A 20605-nucleotide genomic window follows, 5' to 3' on the forward strand; every position below is an offset into this window, starting at 1 on the left:
GCCATTTCGTCGCTCACGATTTCGGCTATGAGACACGGTAAGTCAGGGCCCTTATTTATTTATTTATTTTTTTAAAAAAAAACACACCTCTTTATTTATTTATTTATTTGAGAGCGACAGACACAGAGAGAAAGACAGATAGAGGGAGAGAGAGAGAATGGGCGCGCCAGGGCTTCCAGCCTCTGCAAACGAACTCCAGGTGCGTGCGCCCCCTTGTGCATCTGGCTAACGTGGGACCTGGGGAACCGAGCCTTGAACCGGGGTCCTTAGGCTTCACAGGCAAGTGCCTAACCGCTAAGCCATCTCTCCAGCCCAGGGCCCTTATTTTTCATTCTCGTCCGATTTTCAGAATGGGCCAAAAGCTTAGTAAAGAGGCTCTTTTTCTTAAGGATTTAAAGAGCTCACTCAGGGAAAAAGGAATTAAGAGTTAAGAAAAAGGACCTCATTAATTTTTTTGTTTTCATTGACAAAGTGTGTCCCTGGTTCATTATTTCTGGTCCTGATATTCATCCTGAAAAATGGCAAAAGGTCGGTAAAGACCTAAATCGCCGTATTCTAGAGGAGGGACCTGATTCCATTCCCTCCACAATTTTCTCCTACTGGGGACTCATAAGAGACATAGTGGAGGAAGCACATTCAGATCCAGATAAACAACAACTCCTTTCTGTCGCTGAATACTGCCTCTGCCCTCTCTCGCGCAGCATTTCTTTTCTTTTTTTTTAAATTATTTTTAACTTTATTTATTTGAGAGAGACAGACACAGAGAGAAAGACAGATAGAGGGAGAGAGAGAGAATGGGAGCGCCAGGGCTTACAGCCTCTGCAAACGAACTCCAGACGCGTGCGCCCCCTTGTGCATCTGGCTAACGTGGGACCTGGGGAACCAAGCCTCGAACCAGGGTCCTTCGGCTTCACAGGCAAGCGCTTAGCTGCTAAGCCATCTCTCCAGCCACCACGCGGCGTTTCTTTAGTTTCGCTTTCTTCTCCTCCTGAGAAATCCCCTTGCCCATCAGTCATTATCGATATGGGTTGTAACTCCAATAGTGCCCCCCCCGAACAATAGAAAAGTTATATCCGCCCTTACCCGAGCCTATTCCCCCCAAAACTGCTTCTCAATGTACGTCCCTCATTAACCCAGTTTTTTCAAAAAACTGCGATCCCGAGCCTCTTGATCCGGGTGACGCTACCTCTCTTGAGGAGGAGGCTGCTAAATACCATAATCCCGACTGGCCTCCCGCTGCATCGGTCCCCCCTATCATACCCCTTACCCCTCCCAGATTTGTGCACCCACTCTGTTACCCACTCTGCTACCTCCAGGGGTTCACCCCTCTACCCTTATTGCTGCCAAAGAACATCTCACTAAACAGATAGCTGAGTTACGGGATGTGCTTAAGCTTCAAAAAGAGTTTGCTCAATTATCTACAGATTTAAGCTTTTTACAAGCTTCAATTAACGAGACCATACTTAACCCCCCCCCCAAAAAAAAAAAGTCTTATGCTGTCTCTGCTCTAAAACGGCTAAATTCGGAATGCGGACATGATTCTTCTAGAAAGGGGTAGTGTAATCCACTCAATATCAGCTTCACGCCAGAAGGCAAAAGACAGGATTGGACCAACAGAGGCTTTGAGTGGGGCCTTAGGTTATATGCCTACGGGACAGACCCCGGCCTTACTTTTAAAATTAAACTTCTTAAAACACCCCCTCAGTTCCCTAAGGTTGCAATAGGACCAAATCCCATTATTCATCAATCCCCTCCCAACCAAGCAAAGAAACAAATCCCTCCTTCTCCCCCAACCCCACAAGCTGTCACTGGCATCACCCTGTTCCAACCTACCTTACCACTAGGGTTGCCTTCATTGGCAGACCTTATTCTGACCATGGTTAATACCTCTATAGAGGTCATACATCAGACCAATATATCTGAATTTCAGGAATGCTGGGTATGTTATTCACCTCGACCCCCTTTTTATGAAGGGGTAGCCTTATATGCAGAATTAACGGTGACCAATGACACCATGGCTTTACGGTGGCAACGGCAAGATGGGGTTGGCCTCACGGTCGCCCAGGTATCTGGGTGCGGGGTGTGCCTCCTGGGTCCGTCCATGCTTCCCCCTATAGAGCTTCAAACAACCTGCAATCTCACTCCTGTTGTTAACTCTAGCTTTCTCTATATTGTTGCCCCTGCTGGCACGTACTTTGCATGCTCTACTGGTCTCACTCCTTACGTTGTAACTTCCACCTTCTTAGCTCACAAAGATTATTGTGTCCTTGTACAACTCTTCCCCAAGCTAACAATACATTCCAAAGATGAGTTCCTCCATTTTTGGGAGGGAGGAACATCTCCCTCACGTGCCAAACGGGAGCCTATCACTGCCATCACTCTTGCTGTTATCCTGGGGTTGGGTGCCGCCGGAGCGGGCACAGGCATCGCTTCATTAGTCACCTCCCAACAACAATATAATCAACTCTCTTTGGCAGTAGATAAGGACTTGCAGGAATTACAAAAGGGTCTTCAAGACTTAAAGGACTCTCTGGTATACTTGTCTGAGGTGGTCCTCCAAAACAGACGCAGGCTAGACCTAGTCTTTCTACAAGAGGGGGGACTCTGTGCTGCACTTAGGAAGAATGTTGTTTTTATACGGACAAAACTGGCCTAGTTCCAAAATAGTATTGACGAGGTCCGTTCCAGTTTGGAGGAACGAAAGCGTAACCGGGAAAAGCAGGAATCATGGTACTAAAACTGGTTCTCCTCTTCTCCTCTGTTTTCCACATTACTCCCCTCTATTCTTGATCCCTTCATAGGACTCCTCCTCCTTCTTTCTTTTGGACCTTGGGCATTTAAACGACTAACTTCTTTTGTCAAAGAACAGGTTGATTCTGCCACCAGAAATTCGGTGTCTGTCCATTACCACAGATTACAGCTACAAGAAGAAGAGGGCCAAACACATGAGGCACCCCTCGGCTCTCCTTCGGCCCGACTTGATTTTTCTCCCTTGGCTGACAACAGGTCATGGTTTCGATTCCCTAAATGGCTGCGAGGCTCCCAATGACGGGATTATTATGGTACCAAGCCCAGGGCCACACCGCTAAGCTATGGCCGCAGCCAGAGACAAGAATATTGTAGGGCCCATTCCCTGGAGGCCATCCACATAGCCTAAGACAGGCGGATCACCTTCCATGAGATGTGATCGTGGCCAATGACGGGATTACTGTGGATCCAGGGGTGGAGGCAGCCCTCATAGCTTAAGACAGGCAGGCCATCTTCAGTAACTGGTGCTGGGACTGGAAGCATACCACATAGCCTAAGACAGGGTACCTTGCCCATTTCAATTATATAAAGAGGGAGGAAATGTCAGAGACCATGACCTGACCGCCCTAGGACAAAAGAAGAACTAACAGCCTTCATATAGCCCCTCCCCGAGGGCAAACAACAGCTCCGGAAAAATGTCACAAGATGTTCCGTTCCAAGATGTTCCAGAAAGATTACGGCCAGGTGGCCCTACCTCCTTGTGCCCCTGCTTGACCCCCCCTGCCTGCTGACTGATTATAAAAAGGCTTAAAAAAATCCAACATTAAACGAGACCTTGACAAAACCTCCACTTGGTCTCCTTCTTGTTTCCCGCCTGTTCTTTCAGGTTGCAGCCCTCCTCGACCACCCCGCGTATCATTGGCCCCGCAGGTCGGGGGCATCTTAGAAGTAGAGAGTGGGCCTTCACCAGGGCCTTGATCTTGGACTTCCTAGTCTTTGAAATGGTGAACCACACATTTATGCAGTTTATAAACTACCCAGTTATAGCAGCCTACACAGTCTGAGAGAATACTTGTTAGGTATTTTTAAAAATATTTAAATTTTTTTTTTTTTAATTTATGTATTTGAGAGCAAGAGAAAGAGGCAAATAGAGAGAATGGGTGCACCAGGGCCTCTAGCCACTGCAAATGAACTCCAGATGCAGGCACCACTTTGTGCATCTGGCTTCACGTGGGTCCTGGAGAACTGAACCTGAGTCCTTAGGCTTTGCAGGTTAGTACCTTAACCACTAAGCCATCTCTCCAGCCCAGTACACACACACACACACACACACTTACATACATACATACATACATACATACATACATACAGTCACTCTGTAGTCCCAGGCTGGCCTCAAATTCACAGCGATCCTCCTACCTCTGCCTCCTTAAGCGCTGTAATTAAAGGCGTGCATCACCACACCTGGCCCCAAAATATTTTTTTAAAATTAATTTTTGTTTATTTTTAAGTGAAAGGCAAACAGAGAAAGAGGGAGAGAGAGAGAGAGAGAGAGAATGGGTGCACCAGGGCCTCCAGCCACTACAATCGAACTCCAGATGCATGTGCCACCTTGTGCATCTGGTTTACTTTGGGTACTGGGGAATTGAGCCTCAAACCAGGGTCCTTAGGCTTCACAAGCAAGCACTTAACTGCAAAGCCATCTCTCTAGCCCCCAAAACTTTTTTTTGTTGTTGTTTTTTTGTTTTTGTAGAGAATGAGTCTCACTCTAGCCTAGGCTGGCCTGGAATTCTCTATGCAGTCTCAGGGTGGCCTTGAATTCCCAGTGATCCTCCTACCTCTGCCTCCCAAGTGCTGGGATTAAATGTGTGTGCTGGCGCTTTTGTTTTTAAGGAAGTCACAGGTCTTCAAATTAGAAAGAGTGACATCTGTCCACCGACTTCCTTTTTATTGGGAAGCTTCTTGTCTTTCAGTGGGACTAGCCTAGCTCTGGTTTGCAGTAGGACCCCATAAGGTTACACACCTGAAGCTGTCAGGAAAGGAAACGCAGGAAGCACAAGGCAGCCAGGACCCCCACCCCCACCCCACGGTGCACGCCCAGGCACGGGGCATCACTTACTGTCTTCCGGGAGGTTGTTTTCCCGCTCTTCTCGCTCCATCTGTTGGCACCATCCTTCCATGCGGTCTCGCTCTGCCTGGAGAAGCTTCAGGAACCAGTGACCATCCCGGTGGCACACAGACCTCTGAACGGCCTCCAGAGGGTCTTCCGTGATAGAGTCAATCCAGGGGTCCGGAGGAGGCAGGATCGAAGGGTCAAAATCTGTGTCAAAGTCATCGTCCGCGGCACAGGCATGGTAATGGTTTCCCGAACCCTGAATGCTGACGGTGGAGGTGCTGGCGTCCCGGGAAAACTGTCTGGCCACTGGGCCAGGACAGGAATTGTCCTCTATAGATTCCAGAGAATTTTCCAGGTTATCATGGAAGTCCAGATCAGCCTGTACTGCAGTGGTCACGCTATTGGACCGAGTGAACCTGCGGAAGCTTGGGAGAACAGAGAAAGGAAATTCAGTTCAAAGATGGCTCTTGAAGCAAAATTTCAGTCTAACTTATCCTGATGAATGCCACAGTGGGGTGGTGTGTTTTGTGTTTGGAGAGAGAGTTGGGGATGACCTTTGAAAGAAGCGTATTCATTGCCATAGCTCCAAGGAAATGAACATGAATCTCTCATTTCTGTTAAATGTGCAATGTTAAATAAAGTATATCAAGAATTTTTTATATAGGTGAAGCACAGAGCTACCGAAGTCAGTATGATGACCAGTGTCCACCTTCTCCCCCAGATCATCGTGATAGGGAAATCATCGTGATAGGGAAGGGGATAATTTAGTGAAATCTCTCTCTGTTTTTCGAGGTAGGGTTTCACTCTGGCCCCAGGCTGACCTGGGATTCACTATGTACTCTCTGGGTGGTCTCAGACTCATGGAGATCCTGCTATCTCTACCTCCCAAGTGCTGGGATTAAAGATGTGCATCATGGGCTGGAGAGATGGTTTAGCAGTTAAGGGGCTTGCCTGCAAAACCAAAAGACCAAGGTTTAATTACTCAGTATCCATGTAAGCCAGATGCACAAGGGGCACATGCATCTCGAGTTTATTTGCAGTGTGGCTAGAGGCCCTGGCACACCCAATCTCTGTCTATCTCTTCTCTCTCTGCTTGAAAATGAATAATAATAATAAAAAAAAAAACAGTTAAAGATGTGCATCACCATGCCTGGCTCAAGTCAGTTGAAGCTTTGTGTGGTTGGTTTAGAGATAGAGAGAAAACATCCTAGCCTAGAACAAGACTATTATAGACACTGCATTGTTTTCCCTCCTAGGGTCATTTCTTACCACATAAGACTTCCTGAAAGCAAATCATTTGGTTCCCCTTCAAATTAAAACCTCTTTGCTTAGTAAGAATTCACTGAGCTGGGCATGGTGGCACACATCTTTAACCCCAGCACTTATGAGGCAGAGGTAGGAAGATTGCTATGAGTTCGAGGGCAGTCTAGGACTACATAGTGAATTCCAGGTCAGCTTGGGCTAGAGTAAGATCCTGCCTTGAAAAACAATAACAAAAATTATTCACTTATCAGGGGCTTGAGGAGATGGTTCAGTAGTTAGAGGCACTTGCCTGCAAAGCCTGCCTGCCTGGATTCAGTTTTCCAATACCTACGTAAAGCCAGATGTACAAAGTAGCACATGCCTGTAGAGTTTGTTTGCAATGGCAAAAGACCCTGGCACACCCATACTGTCCTTCACACTGCTTGCAAATAAATTAATTAAAATTAAACTTAAAAAATAATTCAGCCCGGCATGGTGGTACACAGCTTTAATCCCAGGCAGAGGCAGGATGATTGCTGTGGGTTTGAGGCCACCCTGAGACTACATAGTGAATTCCAGGTCAGCCTAGGCTAGAGTGAGACCCTACCTCAAAAAATGAAAAAGAAAAAAGTGACTACAGTATTGAACAGTGTTTGTCAATGAGACAGTGAAAATGATCACATATGTCATGACTCTGGCCATTCACTATTATGAAGTTAGACCAGTTTTTGTTTTTTTTTTTTTTTTGGTTTTTCGAGGTAGGGTCTCACTCTGGTCCAGGCTGACCTGGAATTAACTCTGTCATCTCAGGGTGATCTTGAACTCATGGCAATCCTCCTACCTCTGCCTCCTGAGTGCTGGGATTAAAGGCCTGCGCCACCACGCCCGGCCAGTTTTTTTTTTTTTTTAATGACATCTGCTAACATTATCAGACTTAGTCACCTTTATAAGCTCTTTAATGCTCAAAAGGGACAAAGTGGGGCTGGGGAGATGGTTCAGTGGTTAATGGCGTTTGGTCTAAAGCCTGTCAGCCTATGTTCAAGTCCTCAGCACCTATGTGAAGCCCAGTGCAAAGTGACACAAGTGTCTAGCATTCATTTGCAGTAGCAAGAAACCCTGGTGTGCCCATGTGTGCATGCATGCATGCGCACGCGTGCGCATACACACACATACACACACACACACACACACACACACACACACACACACACACACGGGGTTCAGCAGAGGGGATTGGGGGAGGGTGACAAAGGAGGATGGTGAGAGGAAATTATGTAAATTTTTAGTTCTATGTATTTATTTGTGTCTGTGTGTATGGACATGTTAGGGTCTCCTGCTGCTGCAGACTAACATGGGACACATGCCTTTAACCACTGAGCCTTGTTCCCAGCTCCTTAACAGTGTTTCAAAATAAAATTTAGAAAATTAAGGGGCTAGAGAGATGACTTAGCAGTTAAATGCTTGCCTATGAAGCTTAAGGATCCTGGCTTGAGGCTCAGTTCTCCAGTACCTGTGTAAGTCAGATGCACAAAGTGGTGCATGTGTCTGGAGTTCCTTTGCAGTGTCTGAAGCCCTGGTGCACCCATTCTTTCTCTCTCTGTTGCTCTCAAATAATTTTAAAAAATTGTTTTAAAAAATTTAGAAAATTAAACACACATGCATAAGTAAATAGTTTTTAAAGTCTCATGTTATACCCACTCAACTAGCTGGGCAGCTAAATAAATAAATTTAAAAACAGACAAAGATTAAAAAAATAAAGTCAGGTATGGTGGTGCACACCTTTAATCCCAGTGCTCAGAAGGCAGAGGTAGGAGGATTGTCATGGGTTTGAGGCCAGCCTGAGACTACATAGTGAATTCCAGGTCAGCCTGGGCTAGAGTGAGACCCTGCTTTGAAAAACAAAAATAATAATAATAAATAACAAAAGACATTGTATGAAAGTCTAAGAACAATGTTACAAGTCTCTTGCATGAACAAGGAAAGGAAGGATGATTTTGGTTAAAATGTTCCTTACACCTACCACTCATTTCTTGGCTTTTCCTGCATTTTCCCCTTTTATCCCCACGTGCTAAATGTCATCTTTAACGTGGAGCTTTCTCTCCAGCTGCACGTGTGTGTAGCTTGGATGACTCTCCTAGCAGCAGTTGACATTCTGGCTGTTGCATTAGCCCCAAATCACCACTATAAAGACATTGGGCTTCATTCCCTAAGACCATGAACTGCCAGAGGCATTGCACTTCCAGACAGACACAAGAACGAGTGTCCGCTCTTTGCATTCACGGGCACTTGCCGGAGACGAATCTGCTGCATGTGGGAAGTGGCATGGCTACTTTCCGTGCACCTGTTTTTATCCACACAAAGCTGCTCCACCAGCATTCCTGAGAGCCGTCTCTTGGCTGTGGGTCCTGTAATAGAACCACCTTCTTAAGAAAAATTACTTGGCAGTAGATTAGTTGAAGTTTGCAGTTTAGTCACCCAGAAAGGAATAAAAGTTAAGTAAAATCAAAATGGTTTTGGGATTAAAAGCGGTGCCTTTGAACTGGCGCAGCCCAGTCCAAGCAGCTAGCTTCTATCAATTAAGTCCTCTAAGCAGTGATTTCTTCCACCCAGAGCTCTCAAAGAATGTTCTGCGCCACAAAACTGTTTCATGTCTTTCATGTGCAAAGTCCCTTGTGGGTGAAGGCTGTAATCAAGTTGTTGTTGTCTTAAAAAGGTTGACAGGAACGTAGAAGAGGGTTACTAAGATTCATTTCTGTATTTTTGAAAATCAGTCAGCTGTTGGTTAAACCTAAAAGCTGAATGAAGCTTGCTGTTTCCAAACTTACAAGTTCCAGCATTGAAATGTCTTTGGTTCTCCATGCCCTGCACCACCATGTAATGATCACATCCTCCAAACAATGCTGGCCTTACCCAGCCGAGGAGCAGCAGACAACAGACTATGAAAGATGGGATCAGCCAGAGAGGGGTTACAGTACCCAGTGTGTTCTGAACAGCAAGCGAGCGAGCGAAAAGTCACCTTTCCCTTACTTTTCTATATATAACAGGTTACAGTCCTATCCTTAAATACCCAATACCCTTACCCCTGATTGACAGGGCTGTAGTTAAATAAGTGAATGAAAATGATGTGCAGTTGTTTTCTTCAGAATATGTGTGTGTGATGCTGGGGTTTGAACTCAGAAACTTGCACATGCTAGGAGTGGTGGTTTGAATGAAATCCTCCCCCTGTCCGTCCCCCCCCCCACAGGATCATGTGTTTTGAATACTTGGTCTTCAGCTGGTCGCAATCTGGGAATGTTGTGAGGCCTCTGGGTGGTGAAGCCTTGCTGGAAGAGGTGTACCTCTGGGGCTGGGTATTAGAATATATAGTCCAGCTGAGGACTTAGTACCAAGTACAACAACTTGATTACAGTATTTAGACAACTTCCACCCACATGATGTGACACAATGTGATGTCCTCTGTTTGCTCTTTTTTTATTTTTATTTTTAATATTTTATTTATTTGAAAGAGAGAGGGATGAAGGGAGGGAGAGAATGTGTGTGCCAGGGCATGTAGCCACTGCAAATGAACTCCAGATGCATGGGCCACCTTGTGCATCGGGCTTATCTGGGGACTGGTAAATCGAAGCTGGGTCCTTTGGCTTTGCAGGCAAGTGCCTTAACTGCTAAGCCATCTCTCCAGCCTCCTGTTCTTTGTTTTTATTTTATTTTATTTGGATTTTCAAGGTAGGGTCTCTCTCTAGCTCAGGCTGACCTGGAATTCACTATGTAGTCTCAGGGCAGCCTCGAATTCATGGTGATCCTCCTACCTCTGCCTCCCAAGGGCTGGGATTAAAGGCGTATACCACCACACCTGTCTGTTCCTATTTTTTAATTTTTTAAAATATTTATTTGACACAGAGAGAGAGAGAGAGGGAGAGAGAGAGAAAGAATGGGTGCACCAAAGCCTCCAGCCTCTGCCAATGAACTCCAGATGTGTGCATGTCTTTTACGTGGGTACTGGGGAATCAAACCTGAGTCCTTTGGATTTGCTAGCAAGCACCTTAACTGTTAAACCACCTCTCCTGCCCTGTTGTCTGTTCCTACCAAGCTTTCCCTACCACCATGAAGCTTTCTCTTGAAATTATAAATGAAGTAAACCCTTTTCTCCTATAGGCTGCTTTTGGTCAGGTGTTTTGTCCTAGCAACAAGAAGGTAACTGCTACACTAAGCAAATGCTTTACTACATAAGTGCACCTCCTATCTGACATGTTTGCTTTTTCTCTCTGTGTGTGTGTTTATGTGTGTGCAGTATGCATGTTGGGCTAGAGGACAACCTTGGATGTCCTTCCTCAGGTGTTATCTACCTGTTATTTATTTTGACTTAGGGTATTTACTGGTCTAGGATTTACCAAGTATGCTAGACTGGCTGGTAGTGAGGGGGAGGGGGGCGGGGAAGATGGCTCAGTAGTTAAAGGTGGTTTCTTTCTATGCCAGTCAGCCCAGGTCCAATCCCCAGCATCCACATAAAGTCAGATGTGCAAAGTGGCACATACATCTGGAGTTTGCCTACAAGTGGTAAGAGGCCCTGGTATGCTTTCTCTCAATCTCCCTTTTTCTCTGCAAATAAATATTTTTTTTTTTAAAAAAAGAGTTCCAGAGCCCCAATCCTGGCACTCAGGAGGCAGAGGTAGGAGGATCGCCATGAGTTCAAGGCCACCCTGAGGCTACATAGTGAATTCCAGGTCAGCCTGGACCAAAGTGAGACCCTACCTGGAAAAAAAAGAAAAAAAAAAAGGAGTTCTGGGGAACCACCTTCCAGCATTGGGATTATAAACACATGCTATCATGCTTAGCTTTCTTTATACATGAGTTCAGGGAACCATCTCAGGTCTCCTTGCTTGCAGAGCAAGTATTTTACTGACTAATCTATCTCCCCAAACCTTATGCTGACATCTTTCTATTTATTTATTTATTTTGAGAGAGAGTGTGAGAGGAGAAAGAAGAAGAAGAAGAGAGAGAGAGAGAGAGAGGGAGAGACACTGGGCACATCAGGGCCTCCAGCCACTGCAAAGGAACTCTAGAAGCATGTGCCACCTTGTACATTAGGCTTACATGGGAACTGGGGAAATGGGTATTGGGGAATCAAACCTGGGTCCTTAGGCTTTGCAGGCAAGTTCCTTAACTGCTGAGCTATCTCTCCAGTGCCTGCGCTGACATATATCAGGCATTCAACTACCGAGATCTAAGCCATGAAGTCATTTTAGAGAAACAAACTCAGTCGCATGTGGCAGAATCCCTGGTCTCTGGTTACCCCCTCTATCTCCCTCATTAGAGCAGTTAGCTTCTCCTTGCTTGGACAAACCACCCAACTGGAAGCTGCCCGAGGGAGGAAAACATTTACTTCAGGTTTACAATCTCTAAGGGAAGTTTCATCATGGTGAGAAAAGCCTGGCTGCCAGTTTACAATATCACACATACACAGCAGAGAGAAAACAGCATGAGCGAGCTAGCTCTGTACATCCAGCGGACTGGACTACCAAATTCCAAGGTTCGCACCCCAGCAACACACCTCCTCTAGCAAGGCTTCCTGTCCCAAAGGCTCCACCAGCTGGGGACTAAGCAGGAAGCCTCATCATAGACATTCGAGGCTCTGGGGGACATTTTATATTCATACCACCACACTCATTCACATGACCGTTGCTTTTCAGGACTCAGTGCAGTTGCCAGGGGGTGAATGCTCGTCCCAGACTGTTCTTTCTCTTCGTAGGAACCTTCAAAGCTCCAGTCAAGGCTTATATAGCATCTGAAAATGCTATTCCTCATGGGCAGCTATCTTGGCGTTCTGTGAACTGGCGCCCTTTCTGATGAAGACCCTGTTTGGCTCAGTGTACAAAGTAAAAGAGCAAAAGGAAGGAAGGTGTGAGGAGACTGGGATCAAGCAGGAATCCTTTAATCTTTTAATACCAGCACTAGGGAGGTCAAGGTAGGAGGATCACTGTGAGCTCGAGGCCAATCTGAGACTACATGGTGAATTCCAGGGCAGCCTGGGCTACAGAGAGACCCTACCTCAAAAAAAAGGAAAAAAAAAAAGATGAACACTTTCCCTAAAAGTTGACTTTTTCTTGTCAGATCAGTTTCCAGGTTAGAACTTAGCACAGAGGACTACCAAGCTGTCAGGCAGCTCTTGCTTAGAATCAGCTGGAAAGAATATATCTGCTCCTGCCTGGATGCAGCTAGTTTGTTTCTATGTCTGCCTTAAAACTGTTTCACAAGGGGCTAGAGAGATGGTTCAGCATTTAGGGTGCTTGCTTGCAAAGCCTCACAATATGAGTCCTATTCCCCAGTACCCACGTAAAACCACATGCACAACGTGCTGTGTTCATCTGGAGTTCATCTGCAGTGGTTATTCTTTGTCTCTTTCTCTCACTTCTTGCAAATACACACACACACACACACACACACACACACACACACACACACATACACACTTTTTTAAAGTAGAAGCAGGCATGGTGACTCATGCCTTTAAAGCCAGCACTCGGGAGGCAGAGGTAGGAGGGTCACCGTGAGTTCGAGGCCACCCTGAGACTACAGAGTGAATTCCAAGTAAGCCTGGGATAGAAGGAGACCCTATCTCAAAATAAATGAATAAATAAAAATAAAGTGTCTCACAAGTACCTGGGAGACACTATTTTTAAGCCTAAAGTCTGAATATTGGATTCTCAGAATCCACATAAAGTCAAATGCATGTAGTACACACATCATACCTGTAATCTCCATGTGCCATCTCAAACAAGAGGGAAGGCAAGGACCAACACTCTGAGGTTGTCCTCTGACCTGCACATGTGCACTGTGGCATGTTTGTCCATATACATATACACCCATCCCTCCATCCATGCCCCCCATCCATACACAGAGAATACATGCACACACAAAAATGAAAAAAACTTTTTAAAAATATTTTATTTTTATTTATTTGAGACAGGGAAAGAGGGAGAGGGAGACAGAACAAGAGAGAAAGGGCCCGCCAGGGCTTTTAGCCACTGCAAATGAACTCCAAATGCATGTGCCACCTTGTGCATCTGGCTTATGTGGGTCCTGGGGAATCGAATAGAGGTCCTTTGGCTTTTCAGGTAAGTGCCTTAACCTCTAAGCCATCTCTTCAGCCCCAAAAGAATTTTTTTTGAGGTAGGGTCTCACTCTAGCGCAGGCTGACATGAGATTCACTACGTAGCCCCAGGCTGCCTTGAATTCATGGTGATCCTACTCTACCTCCTGAGTGCTGAGATTAAAGGTGCGTACCCCACACCCAGCAAGGAAAGAACTTTATAAATAATTTCTAAATTTTATTTATTTATTTATTTTTAGGGAGAGTGTTACAATATATGGAGAGGGACAGGGAGAGGGAGAGAGAGAATGGGTGGGCCAGGGCCTTTAGCCACTGCAACAAACTCCAGACACATACCTGTGCTTCTGGTTTATGTGGGAAATCAAACCTGGGTCCTCTGGCTTTGCAGGCAAGTGCCCTAACTGCTAAGCAATCTTTCCAGCCCAAGAATAGAATAATTTAAAAACAAAAACTATTTCACAAGTTTATGTTGACCACTTAAAATCTTCCATTATTATCATTCTTCAGCCTGAAAAATCTTTTTAAGCAAAAATAAAGAGACTAGGTTTCCAATAGGAAGTCTCTCTCCATTCTGAATAATAGTGGTGCAGTGTGAAATAAAGACGGAGAATAGAAAATACTGACAGTGGGCCAGTTATCTTCTGACAGCTGCTGAAAGGGCCAGCACATTGCTGGACTTCTGTTAGCATGAGCTGAGCACATGCTCATTGCTCTGATGGGCTGTCACTATGGGAACCTTGGTTCTGAGTCTCAACAAAGCAACAGAAAGGAATTTCTTTGCCTCAACAAATGGGGCCTTAAATTCATCCTTGGCTCCTGACTGGAGGTCACTAACAACAGTGTGAGAGATCTCAGTGACAGCATTTTATCTAGGTTTGTTTTTAGTTAAATGAAGGTCATTGGCTTATGAACCAGTCATTATTACTGTAAACTAACTGGTCTCAAAAATAATGCAAAAAAAAAAGAAAGAAATAAAGGAAAGATGGAAGGTAGAGAAGGAGAGGGAAGAGGAAAGGAAGGAAGGGAGGGAGGGAAGGAAGGAAAAAGAGAGAAAGATGAAAGCCAGGAATGGTGGCACACATTTATAATCCCAGCGCTAGGAAGATTGAGGCAGGAGGATGATGAATTTGAGGTCAAACTGTGCTGAGAGAAAGAGGGAGGAGAAGATAATGAACTTGAGAGGGGATGAGAGGAGAGAGAATGGAGAGGAGAAAGAAGGGGAGGACTAAGATGTACATTTAGGTCAAGTTTCAGGCTTTTGAAATTTGAACTGCATGAAGACCTCACTTCGGGAACTCGGGTGCCCAGAAGGGAATTGTTTGGCCAGGTCACAGTATTGTCAGGCTGGTAAAGGAAAGGACTTTGTCCATGGAGAGGCCTAGGCTGTGTGGTTCTCCAAGGAGATCTTGAAGGTGGGAGGAATCTAGACTTAATAGGTTGGCAGAAAAGTGATGTAAGTGACAGCTAAAGCAAGTCCAAGCCCGTGATCCTTGGAGAGGCTGCAAGAAGGTGCTACCTTGAGTTTTCCATTTTTTTTTTTTGTTTGTTTCCAAACATCTTGATAAGTAGAAAGGCATACATCACTAAGAGCCCAAATATTTACACCTGGAAGTCATTTGTGACCCAAGGGGATCCCTATGGTAGCTGTCATTGTGTGAGAGGACACTGTGCTAGCTTTCCACTAGCTTGTGAGCTCCCGTCTTTCTCTTTAAGACACGGTCACATGTGTTAGAATGCTGACTCCATCTTTGGACTCTTGACTACCAAGAGCGACCCAACCACCCCTCCCAATTATGACACTCTTAGAACCCAGACCACCCATCTCCACTGTCACTGTTCCGAAGTGGCCCGAGCCCTGAGGCAAACACTGACCACCCTACAACTGCAGGTTCCAGTGATTCCAACCTCCCTGTAAGTAACCCACACTCTGTAAGGGAGGGGCCTTTGACCTGCCTGGTCAGAGCCCTTCTCAGGATACCCCAATAAGTTTGCTGTTGAGTGGGACCATCCGTCTCATTTCTTTCCCAGCTTTTCTTTTTCTTTTTTCTTTTCTTTTTTGAGTTAAGGTCTCACTCTAGCCCAGGCTGACCTGGAATTTGCTACTTTGTAGTCTCAGGGTAACCTTGAACTCACAGCGACTCTCTTACCTCTGCCTCCCCAGTGCTGGGGTTAAAGGTGTTTGCCACCATGCCGGGCTTTTCCCCTGCTTGTTCTAAGATCATGTAGCCCAGGCTGGCCTCAGACTCTCTAGGTAGCAGAGGATAACTTTGAGTGCTTTTTAAAAAATATTTTTAAAATTTATTTATTTGAGAGCAAGAGGAAGAGAGAGGGAGAGAATGGGCTTGCCAGAGCCTCCAGCCACAGCAAACGAACTCCAAATGCATGCACCCCCTTGTGCATCTGGCTTATGTGGGTCCTGGAGAATCAAACCAGGATCCTTTGGCTTTGCAGGCAAACACCTTAACCTCTAAGCCATCCCTCTAGCCTCCAATTTTGAGCTTTTGATGATCCTGCCTTTGCCAAATGCTAGGATTACAGGTCTGTACTACATAGAAGATGTAAAGCACAAAGGGTTTTAGAACACAGAACTCTGTTACTTTTGGAAACACAAATGGAAATAGAGACAATTTTGGTGGAAAATCAAAAGTATCAGAGTTTTATTCACCAGGAGTATCTGTTTTTAGAGATGGAAGAGACTCTCATCAGAGCAGCACTGTCCTTCAGTACCTGTGACTCAGCCTGTGTTCGTACATCTGTTGTAATACCTGGGATCATTTGCAAATTATTTTATTTTATTTATTTATTTTTGGTTTTTTGAGGTAGGGTTTCACTCTAGTCCAGGCTGACCTGGAATTCACTATGCAGTCTCAGGGTGGCCTTGAACTCATGGTGATCCTCCTACCTCTGCCTCCCAAGTGCTGGGACTAAAAGCATGTACCACCACTCCCGGCTTATTTTATTTTTATACTTATTTATTTTTATTTTTACTTTTTTAAGGTAGGATCTCACTGTAACTCAAGCAGACCTGGAATTCACTCTCTAGCATAACTCACAGTGGTCCTCCTATCTCTGCCTCCTGAGTGCTGGGATTAAAGGTGTGTGCCATCACGCCCAGCTAAGAATTATTTTATTTTTTGAGACACGCTGGCCTTGAAGTTATGAATCTTGTGTCTCCTGAATGGGATGAAACCCAGCCTATCTAGCTCTCAAGCACATTTGGACCAGCATGTTGTTCTTTTTCACTGTCAATATATCCTAGACGTCTGAGTGTCAAGCACAATGGAGAAGAGGAGGATCTACACAAACAGGAGGTCACAACGGGTGGAGATCTGAGCTGGAGAGATGGCTTAGCAGTTAAGGCCTTTGCCTGAGAAGCCAAAGGACCCAGGTTCCATTCCCCAGTATCCACGTAAGCTGGATGCACAAGGTGGCACATGCATCTGGAGTTCGTTTTCAGTGGCTAGAGGACATGGTGCACCCATTCTCCCTCTCTAGCTGTCTCTTTCCTCTCAAATAAATAAAATATAAAATATTTTTAAAAATAAAATGTAGAGACTTTTAGGCATGTACTCAAAATATCCCAAGTATCCCTCTGCTCTGATTACCATTCCACAAACATGCATGAAAAGATCTTGGCTTTCCCTTTAAAAAAAAAACAAACAACAACTAATTAATTAATTTTTTTTTTTTTTTGGTGTGTGAGTGAGTGCAGGTGTGCCCTGCCACGATGTGCATGTCAAGGTCAGAGGATAACTTTCAGGTTGGTTCTGGCCTTCCACCTCATTTGAGGCAGGGTTTCTTGTTCACTGGGAAATTCTCTTTGCCATAGGTGCCCTGGGATTATAGAAGTCTGCCACAGTTTCCAGCTTTTATATAGGATCCTGGGAATCCAAATTCAGGTAGTAGTCAGGGTTGTGAAGGAAGTGTTTTATCTGCTGAGCCTTTGCCTGAGCCCCCGACTTTCCCTCCAAGTGCTCATACCTCTAAACATGCTCACTGTTAGCCCGACATTATAGTCTGAATATGAAATGTCCATCATAGGCTCATGTATTCCACTCTGGTCCCAAGCTGGTGGTGCTATTTTTGGAAGTAGCAAAAACTTTAGGAAGTGGGGCTTAGCTGAGGACATATGTCTAAAGCTTACACCTAGTCTCTGTTCCCTTCTTTCTCTGCCTCCTGCCTGTCTGCCATGAGTTGAAGAGCTTCTGCCACATGCTCTGGCTACAGCTATGGACTGAATCCTCTAAAACCATAAGACAAAATAAACATTTGCTCAGTCAAGTAGTTCTCTCAAGTATTTTTATCACAGCTAAGCAGATATAACGAGTCCAGAAAATTAGTACCAGGAGTAAGGTCATTGCTATGACTAAACTTGACCAAATGGTTTTTAAGCCTTTGGGTCTGGTTTGGAGGAAGAATTTGGAAGAGTTTGGAGCTGGAGAGATGGCCCAGCAGTTAAGACACTTGCTTGCAAAGCCAGATGGCCTGGGTTCAATTCCCCAGTACCCACCTAAAATCAGATGCATAAAGTGGCGCATTCGTCTGGAGTTCATTTGCTGTGGCAAGAAATGTGGATAGCAACCATGTTCATGAGGTTTCAGGTGGAAAGAAGGATTCTAAACTGGGAAACAGAATAGAAGCCATTCACATTATATTCTGTCAAAGAACTTGCCTACATTTTTGTCCCTTCCCTAAGCTTATGGTTTATGGCTCATGTCTATAATCCCAGAATTTGGGAGGCAGAGGTAGGAGGATTGCCACAAGTTCAAGGCTAGCCTGGGCAACAGAGTAAGACTTTATCTCAAACAAAAATAATAGATAAAATAAAATGGTTATGGTTTTTTACAGTGGACACTGAAATCCTCAAGTTTGGGCAGACAGGCCAAATGACTGAACAAGTGCAATAGTGGCATGTCTGCTCTGGGGGAAACCAACTGTTCTCCAGTTGGACTGAAGGCCCGCTCTATGGGAGGAATACATGGCAGGGGAGGTCATGAGCCTTAGGGGTATAAAGCCTGCTCTTGGCTGGATAAATGCATATATTACTCTCACCAAATTTTCCTGAAAGTGCTACACTTAATGCTCATACTCATATATTAATGCTACTCTCACTTCTGGTTAGAGAAGCTTCTCTTTTCAGGTGGCGATGACCACTGGGATGAACCAAAAGGCAACATAGTGCTGAGAAGAAGGGATGGAGGAGTGTCCAGCACTGAAACATCTCACACCCATCACACATATATGAACATACATTCACAGAGGCATACCATACACACACAAACACACGCATGTGCACACAAAAGAAAAAGAAGTCCCAAATGATAACTGGGGACATTAAGAAAGATGCCTGTGCTAGAGAGATGGCTCAGCCCTTAGGGCATTCCCACCTCTCCTCTTTGGAATGGAAATGTTTACTTTGTGCCATTGTATATTGGAAGTATAAAACCTACTTTTTAAGTTTTTCAGGAGCTAACAGCTAGCAGTTTGCCTTGAGTCTTAAAGGAGAATTTGGACTTCAACTTATTTATTTATGTAAATTTTCTACTTTTTTTGAAGTACGATTTTACTGTAGCCCAGAGTGACCTGGATCTCATTCTTTACTTCCAGACTGGCCTTGAACTCACAGAGATCCTCCTACCTCTGCCTCTTGAGTGCTAGGATTAAAGGCATGTGGCACCATGCCCAGCTACTTAATTAAAAATATATGTATGTGTGTGTGTGTGTGTGTGTGTGTGTGTGTGTGTGTATAATTTGCATGTAGAGAGAGAAACAGAGAAGAGAGAGAGAGAATGGGCACACCAGGGCCTCTAGCCACTGTAAATGAACACTAGGAACATGCACCACTTTATGTATCTGGCTTTATGTGGGTACTGGGGAATCAAACCCATGTTGTTAGACTTTGCAAACAAGCACCTTAACCACCGAGCAATCTCTCCAGCCTCCAGCTCATTTTTTTTGGTTTTGTGAGGTAGGGTCTTACTCTAGCTCAAACTGATCTGGAGTTTACTCTGCAGTCTCATGCTGGCCTTGAACTAACAACAATCCTCCTACCTCTAACTCTTGAGTACTGGGATTAAAGGTGTGTACCACTATGCCAGCTTAATTTATTATTATTATTATTATTATTATTATTATTTTATTTATTTATTTTTGGTTTTTTCAGGTAAGGTCTTGCTTTCTAGCCCAGGCTGACCTGAAATTCACTATGTACTTTCAGGGTGGTCTTGAACTCACAGCAATCCACCTACCTCTGCCTCCCGAGTGCTGGGATTAAAGGTGTGTGCCACCACGCCCAGCTTCAACTTTTTAAAAAAGTTATTTACTCATTTACTTGAGATAGATAGAGAGGTATAAGTGTGCCAGGGTCTCTTGCTACTGCAAGCAGACTCCAAATGCGCTCACCATTTTATGCCTCTGGCTTTATGTGAGCGCTAGGGAATCAAACCCAGGTTTGCAAGCAAGTGCCTTGAACAGCTGAGTCATCCCCCCTGCTTGGACTTAAACTTGAAAAATACTTTGTTTTTATTTATATATGTGTGTGTCTGTGTTCGTGAGTGCTGGAGTCTTTTGCTGCTATAAACAAATGTGAGATGCCAGTTTTTGCATCTGGCTTTACACAGGTACTGAGGAATTGAACCTGGATAAGCAGGTTTTGTAAACCGGTGCCTTTCACTGCTGAGTCATCACTCCAGCCCCTGAACTTGAACTTGTAAACAATGCTGGAACTGTTCCTGACTGTGAGGACTCTTGAAGACAAACTAAAGGCATTTTGCATGCTGAATAACAGCCATGAGCCTTTGGGGGTTGGGACAGAACAGTATTGTTTGAATATGATATACTCCCTCCCCGACAGACTCATGTGTTGAGTGTTGGGTCCCGAGCCAAACAAATAACTTGGTGCAGTTATTTAGGAAATAGGGCCTAGCTGGAGGAAGGAGCCACTGGGCTGGTGATTTTGATGATTACGCTCGTTCTCTGGTCTCTTTCTTGCTCTCTGCTTCCTGTCTGTTTCTAGGTAATGAAGCTTTGCTGCCTCATGCTCTGGCCACCACAGTGTTCTGCTCAGTGGGACCCAGGATCCATGGAGCCAAGAAGTGAAAATGCTTGAGAGACACACAAAGAGCTAGGTTAAACATCTGTGCATTAGGGCCAGGCTTGTCCTCCACAATCCTGATTGTAGCACAGTCCACTGGGTTTTAACCTTGCCACATCCCTGAGGTTGACTCTCAGCGTCTTTGGGCCCCGGATGTTCAGTACCCCACAGTCGATACTTTTGTACTGCTGACTAGAGGGGTCACATCTTGGCCATCAGGATGCTGGGAGCTCAGTGAATTTGAGGAGGCTCAGGCCCCAGGCCGTCGTCACATTCTGTCTGTGAGTTTGCATGCCTA

General features: G+C 45.0%; 1 protein-coding gene across 6 annotated transcripts in view; it reads right to left on the reverse strand.

Moving 5' to 3' along the window:
- Dlgap1 (DLG associated protein 1) overlaps window positions 1-20605 on the reverse strand; it is a 961152-nt gene that overhangs the window by 39581 nt on the left and 900966 nt on the right. For all 6 annotated transcript variants that reach the window (XM_045142954.1, XM_045142953.1, XM_045142955.1 and 3 more), the window contains one exon: window positions 4868-5289. In XM_045142954.1, the coding sequence (XP_044998889.1) occupies window positions 4868-5289 (422 nt within the window). The remainder of the gene's footprint in view (window positions 1-4867; window positions 5290-20605) is intronic.

Source organism: Jaculus jaculus, chromosome 2, assembly GCF_020740685.1.
Source record: "Jaculus jaculus isolate mJacJac1 chromosome 2, mJacJac1.mat.Y.cur, whole genome shotgun sequence".
Lineage (NCBI taxonomy): Eukaryota > Metazoa > Chordata > Mammalia > Rodentia > Dipodidae > Jaculus > Jaculus jaculus.